The following is a 20,388-nucleotide window of genomic DNA, read 5'->3' on the forward strand; positions in this document are numbered from 1 at the left end:
GAGATGTAGCTTATGTGACAAGGAAGAAATGATTAGATTTTGGTGAAGATCTGGATTCTGATCGGGCTACTATAATTGTCCCCCGTCGCACAGCGTAGCGAAAGGGGGACTATGGCTTTCCCCTCCGTCCGTGCGTGTGTGCGTGTGTGCGTGCGTGTTTGCGTGCGTGCGTGCGTGCGTAAGCGAAGGACCGCATTCGAATTTGGTGTGTGCGTGCAACCCACGTCAAAATCCAAGATGGCCACCGCCATGTATGTCTGATGCCATGTATGTCTTAACCTTGTGAGATGAATATCTTGAAAAATAAGCGAAGTACCAACTTCTAATCTGGTGTGTGGGTGTATCTAGGCATAAGGAAGAACGCTATTGAAAATTGGGTCGCCACGTCAAAATCCAAGATGGCCGCCGCCATATATATGTCTGAAACTTGAGCGAAATATCTCGAAAAATAAGCGATGTACCAACTGCTAATCTGGTGTGTGGGTGTATCTAGGCACAAGGAAGAACGCTGTTTAAAATTGGATCGCCACGTCAAAATCCAAGATGGCCGCCGCCATGTATGTCTGAACCATGTGAGATGAATATCTTGAAAACTAAGCGAAGTACCAACTTCTAATTTGGTGTGTGGGTGTATCTCGGCATAAGGAAGAACGCCATTGTAAATTGGGTCGCCACGTCAAAATCCAAGATGGCCGCCACCATATATATATATCTGCAACTTGTGAGCGTATTATCTTGAAAAATAAGCAAAGTACCAACTTCTAATCTGGTGTTTGAGTGTATCTAGGCAAAAGGAAGAACGCTATTGAAAATTGGGTGGCCACGTCAAAATCCAAGATGGCCGCCTCCATGTATGTCTGAACCTTGTGAGCGAAATATCATGTCATAGCATGTTTTCTGCGTCTTCCACTTTGTCAACTCACATCACTTCACCGACGGGGGACCTAGGCGGAACGCTTGTTTTTTAAGTGATTCTTCACCATTGAGAGATAGGGCCAAAAACGATACATAGCAGGATATCTCGAAAAGTTGTGGATGGATTTGGACGAAACTTGGCAGCCTGGTTGGGTGTCTAACCAGGACGATTCCATTCGATTTTGGTGAAGATCTGAATATGGATTCGGATATGAGAATTATTTAATTTTTTAAAGGCATTCTTCACCATTGGGAAAAAAAAAAAAAAAAAAAAATTGGGAGATGGGGCCAAAAACGATACATAGCAGGATATCACAATAGGTTATGGATTGATTTGGACGAAACTTGTCAGACAGGTTGTGTGTGTGATGAGGAAGAAACGATTCAATTTTGGTGAAGATACGGATCCAGATTCAGCTAGTAGAATGTTATAGTGATTCTTCACTATTGAGTGATAAGGCCAACCAGGGCATATCACTCTATGCTCTCTATTGAGTGCCGTTCCAGTAATATACTATGATGCAAAGATAATCTGATTCGATTTTGGGATCAAGAGGTCAATTATCAGAGGTCATGTTAAGTAACATTTATTTTGTTACCACGATAACTTCAGAACGGATGAAAGGATCTAACTCAAACTTGGTATAGGTATGTAAAATGATAAAAAGATGAACTGGTTAGATTTTGGGGTCAAGAGGTCAAAGGTCATGTTAAATGAAAATTATGTTGCCCTGCCAACTTGTGAACAAGTGATGTGATTTTGAACAAACTTGGTATAAGTATACGTACATGATGCAAATCAAAATAAAGACCAATTACTGCACTGTCGGAAATATCGGATATCGGATATCGGAAAATCGGAAAGACGAAGGTGATGGCAAGTGGTAAAGCATGTGGTGAGGTGGAAAGAACTGGGAAGTGGCCCTGTGCTGTGTGTAGGAAGGGTGTCGGAGTGAACTCCATTCAATGTACAATGTGCGCTGAATGGGTTCATCAAAAATGTAGTGGTCTGAGAGGGTCATTAACCAGTGTGGCAGCTACATTCAAATGTAAGGTGTGCACAGAGGGAGCTGCAGATGGAGGAAATGTTGAGTTGGGTCTTGGAGACGGCGTGAAGCTGGAAGGTGTGAAAACATTTTGCTACCTCGGAGACATGCTGAATGGAGAAGGTGGATCAGACTCGGCAACGGTTGCTCGAGTGAGATGTGCATGGAAGAAGTTTCGGGAACTGAGTGGCGTGCTGATGATGAGGGGAGTGTCGTTGAAGCTGAAGGGAAAGGTGTATGCTGCATGTGTGAGAAGTGTTATGATTTATGGGAGCGAGACATGGGTAATGAACGTAGAGCAGCAACGAAGGTTGGAAAGGGTGGAAATGCGAATGGTTCGGTGGAGGTGTGGAGTATTGTTGAGAGAGAGGAAGACAAATGATGAATTGCGAAAGATGATGGGAATAGAGCCTGTGATGGATGCTGTGAAGAGGAACAGGTTGAAATGGTTTGGTCATGTATTGAGGAAGGATGAAAGTGACTGGTTGAGAAGAGTGATGGAAATTGATGTAGAAGGAAGTAGAGGACGGGGAAGACCGAGAAAGACTTGGCTAAAGATGGTGGAAGAATAAATGCGGGCAAGGGGGTTAACAAGGAGAGATGCAGAAAATAGGGCAAAATGGAGAAGATTGTCATGGGGACCGCAAGGCTAACCCCCGCTCTAGCAGGGAAAATTGCCTTTAAAATGCATGTTGTTGTTGTTGTACTGCACTGTAGCTCCAAGAAGGAAGCTGGACATTAACAATATATACATACACACACACAGTCATGGCCAAAAATATTGGCACCCTTGCACTTTTTTCAAATAACTCACAATTTTCTCTAAAAATAAGTTGAAATTGACAAAAGTATTTGGTCTCCACAATTCTTTATTTCACTGTTAATATTACAGAACCTTTGTTTTTGATTCTGAACTTAATATATCCTTTTAAATCAGAAAATAAAAATTAATGGCATTGACAAAATTAATGACCCCCAAGACTTAATATTTGGTAGCACAGCCTTTGGACAAAATAACTACAGTCAAGCGCTTCCTATAGCCATGAATGAGCCATGAATGCCATGCATGAAAGCCATGAATGAGCTTCCTACACCTCTCTACTGGCAGTTTGACCCAATCTTCTTGTGCAAACTGCTCCAGTTCTCCCAGATTTGAAGGGTGCCTTCTTCCAACTGCTGTTTTCAGATCTCCCCACAGGTGTTCAATGAGATTTAGATCTGGACTCATTGCTAGCCACTTCAGAACTGTCCAGCGTTTTGTCTTGAACCATTCCCGGTGCTTTTTGAAGTGTGTTTGGGGTCATTGTCCTGCTGCAAGACCAATGCCTTCGACGGAGACCCAGCTTTCTGACACTGGGTGGAACATTGCGCTCCAAAATGCCTTGGTTATCTCCTGATTTCATGATGCCATGCACACAGTCAAGGTACCCAGTGCCAGAGGCAGCACAACAACCCCAAAACATCACTGAACCTCCTCCATGTTTGACTGTAGGGAAGATCTCAAAAAGTTGTTCACGGATTCGGCCGAAATTTGGCCGAGATGTAGCGTATGTGACCAGGACGAAATGATTAGATTTTATACAAGATCCGGATTTGGATCTGGCTATTTGAATTTTTTAAGTGATTCTTCACCATTGGTTGGGTGTCTGACAAGGACAAATATATTCGATTTGGGTGAAGATTTGAATATGGATTCGGATATGAGAATTCTTTAATATTTTAAGTGATTCTTCACCATTGGGAGATATGTCAAAAACTATACATTGCGTGATATCTCAAAAAGTTATGGATGGATTTGGACGGAACATGGTGGACAGGTTGTGTGTGTGACAAGGAAGAATCGATTCGATTTTGGTGAAGATCTGAATATCGATTCGGATATGACATTCTCCCGGTGTGTACCCCGGCTTAAAATAGGTACACCGTATCCCTGCGCATCGTAAGAGGCGACTAAGGGTTGGCGTCAGGAAGGGCATCCGGCCATAAAAACATTGCCTCAAACAGGGAACCATGATTGTCATGGGGCCCGCAAGGCTAACCCTTGCTCTAGCGGGGAAAATGGCCTTAAAACGATCATTCATTCATATTCATATGAGAATTATTTAATTTTTTAAGTGATTCTTCACCATTGAGTGATATGGCCAACTAGGCTGAGGTATGTTCTCTACTGAGTGCCGTTCTAGTTAAAGTCTGTTTTTACAACAAATTATCTTCTTTTTAATAATTCGTTACAAGTTTCATTTCTAATTTGTTTTTCTCTTTTGTATCATCGACAGGTGTACCACATTGTCTTATCGAGCACCAGAGATGGTGAATCTTTACTGTGGGAAGCCTATTACAACCAAAGCAGATATTTGGGTAAGTTTTGTTTTTGTGCTGTATATAAACTCTTGATTTATATTTTGTTATTTTTATTTGCAGAACAAAAATTGTTCTTTATAAAGCTACTTCTGCTACCGACTATTACTACTTTAACAGCTCCAATTCCACCTTGATGCTCCAATTCCAAGTCTTTCACAAAGTTGGTGGCCAGGCCTGACATTCAACTGAAGCTGGTTTGGAATTTGGCCAGGGTGCCAGAAACAACTTACCTACACTTCACAAATGACACTGAGGGATTTTTTTTTCTTCATCCTGCAGCTAATGCTAACAGATGGGACACGCGGTTTAACGTCCTTCATGAAAGATGGCACAATTTGTGATGCAACACCCTGCCTGTGAAATGCCAATCTAACAGTTTATAGTCATGTCAGGAATCTAACCCAGGGTAGCCAACTGAGGCGAGTGTGCATACCTCGAGGCTATCTTGCCAGTCCTGAGGTGGAATTCTCGGTCTGATGTGCCATAAGGCTGATTTATGCTTCTGCATCTGCGAGTCTGCGAACATGCACGGGTGTCACCCGCAGACGTCCGCATGGGTGTTTGCCAACATACTTGCATGTAACGTTAACACGTGCACTACGGGGCAGTGTCGCATTTACTAAAACTAAAGAATGTATAGAAAAGGAAGAAGAACCCAGAAACGGAAATCCGTTCCCACCAGTGTAAACATTCCGTTTGAATGTTTGGTTCTTTGTTTTAGTTCCGTTTTTGGTCTGGGCCCAACCCCCAATGCTACCGGATATACTTCCCTGCTCAACCAATGAGTGTTTGTTTGACGCACATGACCACAGCTACGCACGACGCGTTGTTGAGATTTTGGGGGTGTTCGCGTCGACCCTTACGTCGACGTTCGCGAGCCACGGTTACCCATAAACCCCTTCTCTGCGTAGCTACGTAGAGGCGTTTACGTGCATCTTCGCAGAAGCATAACTCCGGCTTTATTCTGTTACAGAACATCGGTGCTGCCGATGCAGTTTCTTGACAAGGGTTATAATGGGTGGTTTGCCATTGCTTTCCCAGCAGTAGTTAGGGCAGAAATTTGGAATTTGTTCAAGGTGCCAGCGATAGCTCGTCTACTCTTCGCAAAGGACACCATGGGATCTTTAATGTCTACCAATTAATTCCGACATACGGGAAGCCCAGTTTAACGTCAATCTGAAGGGCGGTGCACACATTGATGAATCACTATCTGTGAAACACCAGGATGACAGTTTATAGCTGGACCGAGATTTGAACCTGGCTGGACAGCTTGCTTACAGGCTTGTATGTGTACCTCATGGCCATCCTACCAGCCCTTGATGTGGAATACATGATGTATATTTGTCAGGCTCATGTGACAATGACGAAATGCTTAGATTTTGGTGAATATCTGGATTTGGATCTGGCTACTAGAATTTTAAAATGATTCTTCGCCATTGAGAGATAGGCTCAAAAACGATATATAGCATCATGTATCAGTCATGGCCGGATTCGTATGAAACTTGTTGGATAGGTTGGGTGTGCGACAAGGAAGAATTGATAAAATTTCGGTAAAGATGCAGATCCACTTTTTTTTTTTTCTTACTTTTTTAAAGTAATTCTTCACCATTGAGAGATCGGGCCAAAAACGATATATGGCACGCTGTTTCAAAAAGTTATGGAAGAGTTATTACAACTTGGTGGATGAGTTGGTTAGGTGACGAGAACAAGCCGATTCGATTTTTGTTCAGGTCCGGATCCAGATCCAGTCTGACAGTGGGATAAAAACCAATGCACTCCACCGAATGCCGTTATAGTTACCCTGCACTCGCGAAGTGAAAAGCAAGGTTAGGCATTCGGTTGCTGTTGTGAAATCAAACTCAGATCTCTTTCACGAAATGAGGATTTATTGAACTATTTCTCTACCCATTCCGACAACACAAGAATGCAGATTATGGGTTCCATAAAGAAGGCAATCAAAGCAAAATCTCCTTCTAGTTTCCTGCAAGCAAGCATTTACGCACCTGTTAAATCTCAGTAGTCTACAGCACTGGGATACAGAATGCCACCCGATCATGGACCGAATGGACACAGTTTATATAAGCTCCCTCAAGGTCATCCCTTCATTCGGATTGTCTCTTCACTGAGCTCGAGATATTACAACATATTTCACCACATTCTCCCACCCTTAAAAAACCAAGCAAGCCATAAAGCAATACCAAGAAATATGGAGCAGTCTAATAACACACACACAATTCCTCCGACCAACCGAGGCGATTCGGTGGCTGGCACAGACGGCCCGAACCGGTGCGATATATTCCTTCCCAGCCAGATCCTTCACTACCCGTAGCGGGAAGTTCATCCTCGCCCTATAGGATTCTTTGCGGACTAACCCCCAATGTTCGGATTGTTGAACTAGGTAACGAAGTATCATCTCCAATAATCCCATCCTCAGCCTCTAGCGAATCATACGGCTTCAATTGATCGGGGATCTCTGCGATACCATTAGCCTTAGGGTCCCTCTCATTCAGGATCTCTCTGCAGGGCGCGAGGTGTCGGACCAATATCGTCGTCTCTCGCCCGTCCTGTAATTTGACGTGAGCGTATTCCGGGTTGGCCTCTAAAATGTGTGCGCGGTCTACCAACGGCTCGCTTCAGCAGAGCAGGACCGGGTTCTGCCAGCCACGAGGGTAGCGATTGCCCACTGGCACTGCGTCACTGGTCGCGAAATAACCGCTCGTGGGGGGGTTTCGTTCGTCACGGTACAGAGTAATGCTCGGATGCCGTGCAACTCCTCAGGTAACACTCGCTCCCATTATTGCACAGGTAACCCGCGTGTCTTCAAACTCATCGTAACTGCTCTCCATACAATTCCGTTGTAACGTTCCAGCTGGCCGTTGCCTTGGGGGTTATACGCAGTAGTACGGCTGGAGACTACTCCCTGTTCCTGGAGGAATTGCTTAACTTCCCTGGATAAAAACACAGTTCCCCGGTCTGAGTGTACATAAGTGGGGTAGCCGAACGTGAGAAACAGGTGCTGAAGACAACGTAGTACGGTCGTGGATGACATATCAGCACAGGGGTATGCGAACGGGAATCGTGAGTACTCGTCGACAATTGTAAGAATGTATCTTCTCGGGCCAAGCCCTGTCAACGGCCCCTTAAAATCCACATGTAGTCGCTCCCAAGGTCGTCCCGCATGGATCAAAGTCCCCATGAGAGGTCTATAGAATCTCGGCTTAACTTCGGCGCACAAAGGACACGACCGACAAAGTCGCCGGACATCTTCAATGGAAAAGAGCAGATTCCTACATCGTACAAAGTGGGCTAACAGGATGACGCCCAGAAGACACAATGATTCATGGATCCCACGTAAATCTTCTGACGTCAGCCAGCACAGACAGGCCGAGACAGCGCATCGGCCGCCACATTATCCCGCCCAGGTCTATACACGATCTCAAAACTGAAGTCGGCCAACTCTATGCGCCAGCGAGGTATTTTGTCATTCTTAATCTTTTGAGAATGCCGTGCGTTGCACATAAAAGCCACTGACTGTTGGTCGGTAATTAGTTGAAAATGTTTTCCCAGGAGAAAGTGACGCCACCGTCTAACTGCTTCTACGACAACATAAGCCTCCTTCTCTATTGCAGAATGGCTCCGTTCTCTATCATTCAAAGTCCTCGAAAAGAAAGCGTCAGGGCGTTTTGCCTGGTTGAGCGAAGCTGCAATTGCGCAGTCGATGGCATCCATCTCGATCATGAAAGGTACCGCTTTGTCTATGGATGTTACTACAGCCTCTGCTATGTCGGTTTTGAGTTGTTGGAAAAGCAGCTTTAGCCGACAAGGTCAACAGGAATAATTTACATTCCACTAGCAGTCTGATCCTCTCTGAGTACCGTGGCATCCATTTTGAGTAATGCGCGAACAGACCGAGTGCCCGGCGCAGCGCAGCCCAATCAGGGGGAGGAGCCATCTCGAGCAACGGTTGCAACCGGGTTGCATCGGGTCTAATCTCTCCGTCGGTCACCTTGTACCCTAAAAGGTCTATAGTTTCAGTTGAATACTTACACTTATCTTCATTGAGGGTCAAATTGTTCTTTCGCACCACGGCCAAGAATCTTTGCAAATTTGCGTCATATTCGGCTTTATCATGGCTACAGATCGTCCCATTGTCAACGTATAGAAACACATCCTTTAATTGCTCTTTGGCTATGATGTCATCGAGCGCACGTTGCAAGCAGGAAACACCGTTCGTGACTCCAAAATGAATTCTTTGAAATTGGTACAACCGCTGCCCTGATTCAAAGGCGGTATAAGGTCGATCGGCTTCTCTAATCGGTATCTCATGATATGCGCTGCGAAGATCCAAGGTGCTGAACACCCTGTAGGTAGCCACCTCCCGGGCCATAATCGTCCATCTTTGGGAGCGGGTAGGCGTCCAACTGAGTATAATGATCGTTTGTGAGTAGTCGATTCCCATTTGTTTCCGGTAGTTAGGACTAGTGACCCCGAGTACTTGAGCTGTCCACGGCGAAATACTGGTCTCGATAATTATTTCCCGTAACAATCGTTTGGTTTCGCTCTCGATAAATTGAGCGTCCGCCCTTGAATACCGTCTGGACTTTACCATGACTGGATGGCAGTCAGGAGTTAAACACGGAAACAGTGGGCGGAGGGGTGGGGGTGGTTGGGGTTGGGGGGGGGGGGAGGGGCGGGTTTTGCCATTTCCGTCAAACCGCATACCGTGAAGGTCTTGGCACTCGCTCCCTCGAATTGCCTTTCCAGTCTCCCGTGATGATTTTAAAAAATCGTGACCCAATAGCACATCAGAGCACAGATTTTGCAGTACAGTACTAATATAACAATTTAACATCCGTATACATTACTCCGTTGGCCACCAGATTTACAATACAGATCCCTTTGGTGTTTTGACATTGGGACGCGGATGCCATATAGACCCGGGTAGGCCACCGGGTCGGCAGGATGGGCCATCCTTGACTTCGAACCAGAGCGTGGCTGACTAAACTGTCACTGCTCCCCGTGTCAATCAATGCATCAGCATCCCAGCCGTTAACCTCCACAGGCATCACAGCTTTGGCGAGTCCGTGACGAGCAGACGTGGTTCTTGACATGAAGGCCCTCGCCAGAGTCACCCGCTTGGCTTTGCTCGATCGGCAGACTTTAGCATAATAGCCTTTCCGGCCACAATTATTGCACAGCGCGTCTCTCGCCGAACAAAGGGACTTCAGATGTCACCTATTTCCGCAGAAATAACATTTTGCCGCCGTCTTTGCAGGATTCACCGCAACAGTAGTTATAAGCTCGTTCTCCTTTGCATTCGAGCTCACGATGAGCGATTCATCTCGGCGGGTGTCAGCCCGCGCGGAAGCACTCTCCACGGAGATGTCGGCCTCCGGGTGCTTTGCAGCAACAGCAGCACTAGCCGTCATGTAGGGTCTCCCGTAGGTTTCGGATCTAACCTGGGCTAGTTGAAGGACCCGTGTTTGGACATATGCGAATTGTAAAGACGCAGTCTCAGTCTCCAGCAAGCGCTGCCGAATAGCCGGCGACTGAAGTCCTGTTACGAAAGCATCCCGCATGAGATCGTCGATGACCTTCATGGCCGTTTGATCAAGCAGCCCACAGTCTTTGCCGAGCTGCCGTAGGGCCTGTACATATTGTTCCAGGGACTCCGTAGTCTCCTGTCGCCGGGTAGCAAAAAGATGCCGGGCATATATCGGACTCTTCTGTTTCACATAGAGTGCACGCAAAGTTGCTATGGCTGCCTCATATGTCTCAGAATGAGTGAAATTTTCATAGACCGTGTTCGACACATTACAGTGTAGAATGGTTAACATCTGCGTGTCCGAGAGGGGGGGAACCGGGAGAGAGGTCGGGAACCAGGAGAGTGGTCGGGACATATGGTGTCCGTGAGCTCGTTCCCAATATGACCATTGGCTCGAGGCATTGCTTGCATGTGGGTCACCATTGAATCTTTCTAGTTTAATCAGCTTCTCCATGGCTCGTGAAGTTGAGAAGTAGTTCAATAAATTGTTGTGAAATCAAATTCAGAACTCTTTCATGAAATGAGGCTTTATTGAACTATTTCTCGACCCATTCCTACAACTCAAGAATACAGATTAATTATAAGTTCCATAAAGAAGGCAATCAAAGCAAAATCTCCTTCTAGTTTCCTGCAAGCAAGCATTTACGCACCTGTTAAATCTCAGTAGTCCACAGCACTGGGATACAGAATGCCACCTGATCACGCACCAAATGGACACAGTTTATATAAGCTCCCTCAAGGTCATCCCTTCATTTGGATTGTCTCTTCACTCAGCTCAAGAAAAACTCAGAAAAACGTTACACCTCTACATCTCTGAAGCTGCTCAATGGGAAAATTTGAAACAAGGCTCAATGTCAAATACTCCCCATGGGGAATAATATATGTTAATGATAATGTCTTTGTTTCCTTCATTGAGTACCAGTTCACTGGTAATTCCCTGTTTGTCGTTGAAGGCGGCAAAAAGGGTTGGCGTCAGGAAGGGCATCCGGCCGTAAAACATTGCTTCAAAAAGGGGACCAAAAAACAACAACTACCACGGTCCCCGAAAAGGCCAACCCCCGCTTTGCGGGGAAAAATGGCCTCTAAACGGTGGTTTTTTTCCTTCATTATGATGTCATAATTTGACAAGTACAATGCTTGATCTGATCAGTATGAAAAAAAAAATTCTCTGAAACTGTTAGTCCGATGGGCACACAATTTTGACCATTGGAGCGCCCCCTCCTGGAGAAATTTTAAATGATAATTATGATGTCATAGGTCACATGGTACAGGCACCATCTTGTAACAATCAAAAGATGTTGCACCTCTATATCTCTGAAACCACTCCATGGAGAAAAAAAAGAAAAAGAAACATGGTGCGTTGTCAAGTACTACCCATGGGGAATAAGATATGTTGATGATGTCATCTTCATGTTGATGGGAGGCATTAAAAGAGAGTCTGAGTATGGTCGAGGATGATGTGGTTGAGCTTGAAAGTGGTTGGATGTCAATGAAAGATAGTCTGTTGGGAGCCGTTGGTGAGGTATGTGGATGGACAAAAGGACCACCGAGGCTCTCGGAAACATGGTGGTGGGATGATGAAGTTGGAAAGAAGATTGACGAGAAGAGAAAAGTTCAAGGAGTGGCAGAAGGCGAAGAGTATGGGGGCAGAAAAGGCAGAGCATGAAAGTTATAAGGCAGCCAAGAAGGCTGCAAAGAAAGAGGTAGCAAAGGCGCAGGAGGCATGTAGGGAAATGTTCAGAGAACGCTTGGATTTGGAAGAGGGTCAGAGAGCGGTATTCAGGATAGCAAAGCAGATAGCGAAAGAGAGGTGTGATGTGATGGGGGTGAGTTGCTTGAAGGATGAAGTGGGACAAATCGTTGTGGACCCAGATGGAATTAAAGGAAGATGGAAGAGATGTATGGAAATACTGTTGAATGCAGAGAATGAATGGGATGGCAACATAGAGAGTAACCCAGTTTTAGGACAGGCAGAGAAGATAACCGAGAAGGAAGTTGAGGAAGCGATAAAAGCAATAACAAAAAAAACCACCTTTAGAGGCCATTTTTCCCCGCAAAGCAGGGGTTGGCCTTTTTCGGGCACCGTGGTTGTTGTTGTTTTTGTTGGTCCCCTTTTTGAAGCAATGTTTTATGAAGTGATAAAAGCAATGAAGAGTAGAAACGCGGGAGGGCCGACGGGAGTTGTGGGAGATATGTTGAAGGCAGCAGGAAGTTGGGGTGTGAAGAGAATTACAGAGATCTGCAATCTGGTGGTGAAAGAAGGCCGCATTCCAGTGGATTGGGAACTGAGTACCCTCGTCCCACTAAACAAGGGGAAAGGTGACCCTCTGGACTGCAGCTCATATCGAGCGATAAAGTTATTTGAGCATGCAATGAAGGTATTGGAAAGGGTGTTGGAGAGGAGGATAAGGAATAAAGTGAAGATTGACGAAATGCAGTTTGGATTTATGCCAGGAAGAGGAACGACAGACGCGCTTTTTATTGTGAGGCAGTTGCAGGAGAAGTACATGGAGAAGAGGAAGAAGTTGTTTCTTGGGTTTGATGATCTGGAGAAAGCATTTGATAGGGTTCCACGTGAAGTAGTGACATGGGCATTGAGGAAGTTAGGAGTGGAGGAATGGTTGATCAGAGTAGTGATGGCAATGAGCAAAAGAGCACGCACAGCTGTAAGGACGAAGGACGGGAAAAGTGGTGAGTTTGAGGTGAAGATGGGAGTGCATCAGGGGTCGGTACTAAGTCCACTACTATTTGTAGCTGTGATGGAGGTGCTGGCTCGGAACGTAAAGGAGGGTTTACCGTGGGAGTTGTTGTATGCAGATGATCTGGTTTTGATTGCAGAAAGTATGGATGGACTGAAGGAGAAGATGAACAAGTGGAAGGAATGTATGGAGACAAAAGGTCTGAAGGTGAATATCGGAAAAACGAAGGTGATGGCAAGTGGTAAAGCATGTGGTGAGGTGGAAAGAACTGGGAAGTGGCCGTGTGCTGTGTGCAGGAAGGGTGTCGGAGTGAATTCCACTCAATGTACAATGTGCGCTGAGTGGGTTCATCAAAAATGTATTGGTTTGAGAGGGTCATTAACCAGTGTGGCAGCTACATTCAAGTGTAAGTTGTGCACAGAGGGAGCTGCAGATGGAGGAAATGTTGAGTTGGATCTTGAAGACGGTGTGAAGCTGGAAGGTGTGAAAACATTTTGTTACCTAGGAGACATGCTGAATGGAGAAGGTGGATCAGACTCGGCAACGGTTGCTAGAGTGAGATGTGCATGGAAGAAGTTTCGGGAACTGAGTGGCGTGCTGATGAGGAGGGGAGTGTCGTTGAAGCTGAAGGGAAAGGTGTATGCTGCATGTGTGAGAAGTGTTATGATTTATGGGAGCGAGACATGGGTAATGAACGTAGAGCAGCAACGAAGGCTGGAAAGGGTGGAAATGCGAATGGTTCGGTGGATGTGTGGAGTATCGTTGAGAGAGAGGAAGACAAATGATGAATTGCGAAAGATGATGGGAATAGAGCCTGTGATGGATGCTGTGAAGAGAAACAGTTTGAGATCGTTTGGTCATGTGTTGAGGAAGGATGAAAGTGACTGGTTGAGAAGAGTGATGGAAATGAATGGAGAAGGAAGTAGAGGATGGGGAAGACTGAGAAAGACTTGGCTAAAGATGGTCGAAGAAGAAATGCGGGCAAGGGGGTTAACAAGGGGAGATGCAGAAAATAGGGCAAAATGGAGAAGATTGTCATGGGGACCGCAAGGCTAACCCCCGCTCTTGCAGGGAAAATGGCCTTATAAAATGCCTGTTGTTGTTGTGTTGTTTGATGATAATGTCATCGGTACCTTAGTTGTAAAATGCTATCCAATTTGCACATCTTTCTTTAAACACCAGAGTGACCAAATAACCTTAAATCCTGCAATCGTCCTCAAGTTTTCGTTGAGATAAAGGTTTTGTTTTATTTCACAATTATGCTCCAAGTTGAATGTGCTTATAAAAATGTTTTATTATTCTTTTACCAGGCTTTAGGCTGCCTCCTCTACAAATTGTGCTTCTTCTCATTACCATTTGGAGACAGCCAGGTGGCTATTTGTGACGGCAGTTTCACCATCCCCGATCACTCCTGTTACTCGCACACAATGCATTGCCTCATCCGTAAGCTTGCTCTTGTGATTACAAGCTAAAGTAATTGTTTTCTCATGTTTTTTATGATACTTTGCTTATTTGATGTTTTTAGATATCAATTTCTACTTCGTTGTCATGATTACTTGCCAGGATACTTGCTTGAACCAGATCCAGATGTGAGGCCAGACATTTTCCAGGTTTCCTCATTAGCTTTCAAACTTGCCCACTGTGAGTGCCCAGTATCCAATCAACAAGTAAGTTTTTCTCTCCTAAAGTTTGAAATCTTAACCTGAGCATTACCATCAGTTTCTGGTTTGGTAAAGGTGAGAGATCTTACCTTTTTCCTGTATGATTTTCAGGGAACTATGCTTCCATCTCATCTTCCAGAACCCCTGACAGCCAGCGAAGTCGTTTTGCGGAAAAGTCGGAGTAAAGCCAGGTGCGTGATTGAGTGAATTGAGGTCAGTTTGCACATATTAACAGTGATGCACATAACTCCCTTCCCAAAGGGGTCGACTGGCATACACAAAAGTTCACACTTGCAAACAATAATGGCATAATCAGGTCCTCCTCCAACACCCTGAGGTCAAATCCTTCATTCATCGTATAAATTAATGCATTTGGGTCATTCTCAACCAGTAAACCAGAAGTGTGACATAAACAGGTACCCATTACACAGTTAAAAGTACATGAAAAGTACCTGAAAGAAAGGATTAGACAACTTGTTGAGACAATGTTACGATTTTGCAGCTGCCCATACTGCAGACTCCCAACGATGTGGACCTGTTGGTGTAAGGCCCAAAGAACTATGGATGGGCATGTGCTTCCCAAACCCTCAAATATCGCTGCCGTGTCGACTTTGAACCTTGCAAAAGTGTCGTCTGTGAAGATGGCATGCTTGGTGATTTATTTAATTTATCTGCAATTGGAAAGACTATGCTGTACGTCATTATCAAGTAACGGTAACCAACTATTCGAAAAAGGACATATTCACGACGTGAAAATACACACAGCCGGTGCCAGCTATGTTTATCTGAAGCACAGATGTACCAGACAGACGTCCCTGAGGGAGTCACCCTATCCGGTTTATGTGCTTCTTAAAGGGGAACCCAAACGCAACATTTTTTTTTTTTTTTTTTTTTGAAAACCATTGAAAACCATTGAAAACCATTGAAAATCATTAATCCTGGTCTAATTGGAAGGTGAAAGTATTTTGATTTTTTGTTTGTTTGTTTGTTTAAATCAAAAAAGCCCTAAAGTGTCGACTTTCAATTTCGCCAGTGACGTCGCACTCAGATTAAATTTTTCCGCTTCAACTCAGATTAAAACGCCGGTCACATGTTCACTACAGATTGGTCGGTTTTATTTTTCCGTTCAATTGACGGTTTTAATGGATACATCAGTTATATTAGTCAAGCAGAAATACCAGTCATCGCCTGACAGTCAACATCACCCATGCAAACTCGGACACCGCTGACAAAATTGGTGATGAATGCTTTGTCCCACCATCACAGGCTGACCAGGTGTCCTATAAGTTATGGAATCGTCCCGTTTCATACGTTCCTGGGACGCCATTTGTGTCTGTGTATGTGTTGTTCTGTGTCCATGCCGTGCCGATGTCCTGCCCTCGTAGTGGGGGGAGTGGTCCATGGGGGAGGGTGGATGTGGGATGGTGGTGGGTATTGTGGGGTGATTATTGTGGAGGGGGGGGGGGGGAAGTGTGGAGTGGTTATGTGTATTGTAGGGGGTGATGGTTGATGGTGGAGGGCAGAGTGATGCTGGATGCTCTTTGTTTTGAGCGATGGCTGTTTCTTCCGCTTAATCGTGGGAATGGCATCCTCTCTGTCATGGAGGATAACCACAAGATCAAGCCATCTCTGTTGTTTCATAACATTGCTCTGTAAAATGTTCTGAGCATAGAAGCGAGCGTCTTGTAGGACTGATCCACACTCAGGTATTTCGGATAAATCTCATCCAATTCGGGTCTTTTGGCCAGTGGTGTAGCATGGAACTGTGTCAGCTTGTATCACCGTACTACAACCTCCAAGGACACATTGACGAGGCACATTTGTGGGAAATCGAAAATGATCTGCCTTTTGAGTTGAATTGCACCACGATGTAACCTGTCGACAATACTACAATGGTGGGTGACCTCTGAGTGTGACGTCAAGAGGTCAAAAGTCAGAGGTCATGTTAGGTAAAAAATTATGTTGCCGCACCAACTCGTGAACCAGTGATGGGATTTTGAACAAGCTTGATACAAGTATATATGATGCAAAGATTAACTGATTGGCTTATGGCATCAAGAGGTCAGAGGTCATGTCAGGTAAAAGGGTGATTGATATTGTTAGAATTTTCAATGTAGTTTCCTCCAAACAAGTTGATTTATTTATCCAGGCTGGCTGATTCCAATGGACCTACAGAAACCTCCATCACTCCTCGACAGAGGCCCAAAGCTGGGCAGCCTGCAATCGGGGGATTTGGAAATCATGCTCGATCGAGCTTGTATGAAGTGGAGGGGTCTCCAACATTAAAAAGTAAGAACACCATTGCAATTTTGTTGAACGATTGTCTGTTCAATCCACACACATTTAGAACATAAAGATGTGCATACATTTCATTTATTTTATTTTATTTTTTGCAGACGTTTAGCCTCGTTTCAGGGCTAACATACAGAACATATAACAAAGGCAGCGGGAGACAAGAGTGGATGAGAGAGGGAAGCGCGACAACAGTGGGGAATAGGGACGTCCGGAAATCTGTAGGAAAGAGAGGGCTGGGGCGGGTTACACTGGATAAGCAAGATGGACACTTCAGGGACTTTCAGGAAAGAAAGCAGGGGTTCTAAAGGGGGTGGATTAATGGGGGAGAAAATATCATGGGTTTGGATGGGGGAAGATATGAGATGGTGGTAAACAGCTGTTTTGAAGGCCTGGAGGGTGGAGAGGGATTGAAGAGAGTTTGGGAGTTTGCTTCAGAGGCAGGAAAAAGAGGAATGAAGGAGTGAAGGTGAGCAGAGAGTCTTCATTTCTTGATTTTTCTTGATTCTATACTCGATTACTCGTCCTACACCTTTTTGGTTTTTGGTTAATTATAAGCCTTGAATATATTTGTATGGGGTTTGGTTCCCAACAATTTTCCTCATTCATTCCAGAATTCCAGCATTATGAAATTCTGTGATTATTCGAACAATAATGACATGTTCATACCTTATTGCATCGGTTATCATACAGTCGTGGCCAAAAATATTGGCACCCTTGCACATTTTTCAAGCAACTCACAATTTTTTTTCTAAAAATAAGTTTAAATTGACAACAAAAGTATTTGGTCTCCACAATTCTTTATTTCACCATTACAGAACCTTTGTTTTTGATTCAGAACTTAATATATCCTTTTAAATCAGATCATAAAAAGAAATGGCATTGACAAAATTATTGACACCCTCGATTTAATATTTGGTAGCACAGACTTTGGACAAAATAACTGCAGTCAAGCGCTTCCTCTAGCCATGAATGAGCTTCCTACACCTCCCTACTGGCAGTTTGTCCCACTCTTCTTGTGCAAACTGCTCCAGTTCTCCCAGATTTGAAGGGTGCTTTCTCCCAACTGCTGTTTTCAGATCTCCCCACAGGTGTTCAATGGGATTTAGATCTTGACTCATTGCTGGCCACTTCAGAAGAGTCAAGCGTTTTGTCTTGAACCATTACTGGTGCTTTTTGAAGTGTGTTTGGGGTCATCGTACTGCTGCAAGACCCATGACCTTCGATGAAGACCCAGCTTTCTGACACCTGGTTGAACATTGTGCTCCAAAATGCCTTGATAATCTCCTGATCTCCTGATTTCATGATGCCATGCGCACATTCAAGGTACGCAGTGCCAGAGGCAGCACAGCAACCCCAAAACATCACTGAACCTCCTCAATGTTTGACTGTAGGGAAGGTGTTCTTTTATTTGAAGGCTTCATTTTGTTTTCTGTAAACATAGAGATGATGTGCTTTAAAAAAAAGCTCGAATTTGGTCTCATCTGTCCACAGGACATTCTCCCAGAAGGATTTTGGCTTGTTCAGGTGGGGTTTGGCTTGTTCAGGAACTCCAGTCAGGCTTTCTTAGCAGTGGGGTTCCTGAGTCTCCTCCCATAGAACCCCCTTTCATTGAGTTGGCGATGGATGGTGCGAGTTGAAACTGTTGTACCTTGTGTCTGAAGGTCAGCTTGAATCTGTTTGGCAGTTGATCAAGGTGCTTTCTCCAACATTCAAACAATCCTTCACTGCAATCTTTGATCAAGTTTTCTCTTGCAGCCACATCCAGGGAGGTGGCTACAGTGCTATGGGCCTTAAACTTCCAAATAACATTGCGTACAGTGGAAACAGTAACATCAAGGTCTCTGGAGATGGACTTGTAGCCTTGATATTGTCCATGCTTGGCTACAATCTTGTGTCTGACGTCCTCAGACAATTCTTTGGTTTTCTTTCTTTTCTCCATGCTCATTGTGGTACACACAGTGATACAAAACAGCAGAATGACTCCTTTTCTCTCTTCAAACTGGTTGAATGAGTGATTTTTTTTATTGCAGGCACCTGCAACTCACCACAGGTGAGTTCAATTCCAAAGTAAAGGAGAATCACCTTCTTGAAATCTAATTATTTCTAACAAATTCTAAAAGGTGCCAATAATATTGTCCGGGCAATTTTAGGATTTCTGTGTGGAATAAGCTCAGATGTTTTTTCAGCTTTTTCGTTTTGTTCCACTGTAAACCAAAGAAATACATACAGTATGTGGATACCAAAAGATTTTTTTATTTCAACAATTTTTCTGGAAGAAATGGTGCATTATTTGAAAAATGTGCAAGGGTGCCAATATTTTTGGCCACGACTATGACCAACTTCACACAGTGAAACTTCTGGCATGCAGTGGTGGCCTTCAGGTGTGGTTGCATCCTGTCTGGAGGTTGTCATCCATCCATGTGACAATATCATGCTGAGTAACCTGCATTCTTTATATTTTCCATTTTTGGGGGATTAAATTATTAATCCTTTAACATTCTCTTTCCTCCATATTTCTGGTCTTTAGCTGAAAGTATCTCGAACCACTTCCGTTGCACTACCTTTCCTTCACTTTTCTGTTCCGATGATACTACAGCTTTCTCCTCTACTGACAAAGCAACACTTTTTTTTTGGTTTTCTTTTCTCTTCTAATACCGGCCTGGTGTTGGCTTAGCGGTTAGGGTGCCGGCTTGGGATCCTAGGATCCTGGGTTCGAATCCCGGTCGATCGCTGAATTAACACCAGGGGGGTTGACTCAGCCTGTCATCCTTCCGAGGTCGGCAAATTGAGTACCAGCTTGCTGGGATGAATGATCCCGGTGTGTACCCCGGTTTAGAATAGGTACACCGTATCCCTGCGCATCGTAAGAGGCGACTAAGGGTTGGCGTCAGGAAGGGCATCCGGCCATAAAAACTTTGCCTCAAACAGGGAACCATGATTGTCATGGGGCCGCAAGGCTAACCCCCGCTCTAGCGGGGAAAATGGCCTTAAAACGATCATTCATTCATTTCATTTATTTTCTCTTCTAATACCATATTGTATGACTCTAACATGTCAACACCCCTGATGCAAATCCTATGCTTCTCCCTATAATTTATTTTCATAAGTTAAAACAAGTACTTCTCTCTCTGGACACAAGGAAAGTGTATGGACTAGATGGCATTCCTCCTCGCATCTTGATGGAGTGTATATCTTGACCCGCAGTTGCTCATTTACTTCACGTGTTGAAAAACCCAAATTTTTCTCTTTCCTGGAAACATGCATTAAAACAGCCTGTTCCAAAGAAGGGTGATCCTTCAAACCCTTCCACCTACCATCCTATTGCTTTGACTTATACTATTTCCAAAGTCTTGAATGTCTTCTCAATTCCAATTTCCTCAACCATGTTGAATCTCACAGTCTTCTATCTGACCATCAATATGGCTTTAGCAAGGCAAGATCTTCCGGTGATATCCTTTCTTGCATTACAAATGTCTGGGTTTCTCTCTGAAGACTTTGGGGAATCCCTCAAACGCCCTTGATTTTGTAGCCCTTGATATCTCGAAAGCTTTTGACAGATTGTGGCATGGGGTCTGATCTCCAAGCTCCCCTCTTTTAGCTTTCCTCCTTCACTCTGCTCTCTCATATTTCTCTCCAGCCGCTCTATTTCCGTAATTATTGATGGTTCAACCTCTCTCCCTCCTTCCCTACCAACGGCAGTGTCCCTCAGGGTTCTGTTCTGTCTCTTACACTCTTCTTTCTTTTTATCAATGATCTTTTCTTCACCGAATAACCAAATGCATTTGTATGCTGACGACTCAACATTACATCCCTCTACGTTTTTCACATCCGTTCCATCTCATCTTGATGTACATCTTGTTTTATCA

The 20,388-nt window shown here is 44.5% G+C and overlaps 1 protein-coding gene across 5 annotated transcripts in view; it reads left to right on the plus strand.

The window, feature by feature from the left end:
- Positions 1 to 20,388, plus strand: part of LOC137424695 (AP2-associated protein kinase 1) — a 124,005-nt gene that overhangs the window by 56,949 nt on the left and 46,668 nt on the right. For all 5 annotated transcript variants that reach the window (XM_068112417.2, XM_078775797.1, XM_078775800.1 and 2 more), the window contains exons 6-10: positions 4,238 to 4,319; positions 13,877 to 14,009; positions 14,130 to 14,233; positions 14,339 to 14,418; positions 16,377 to 16,516. In XM_068112417.2, coding sequence (XP_067968518.2) covers positions 4,238 to 4,319; positions 13,877 to 14,009; positions 14,130 to 14,233; positions 14,339 to 14,418; positions 16,377 to 16,516 — 539 coding nt within the window. The remainder of the gene's footprint in view (positions 1 to 4,237; positions 4,320 to 13,876; positions 14,010 to 14,129; positions 14,234 to 14,338; positions 14,419 to 16,376; positions 16,517 to 20,388) is intronic.

Source organism: Myxine glutinosa, chromosome 4 (genome assembly GCF_964187855.1).
Source record: "Myxine glutinosa chromosome 4, kmMyxGlut1.1, whole genome shotgun sequence".
Lineage (NCBI taxonomy): Eukaryota > Metazoa > Chordata > Myxini > Myxiniformes > Myxinidae > Myxine > Myxine glutinosa.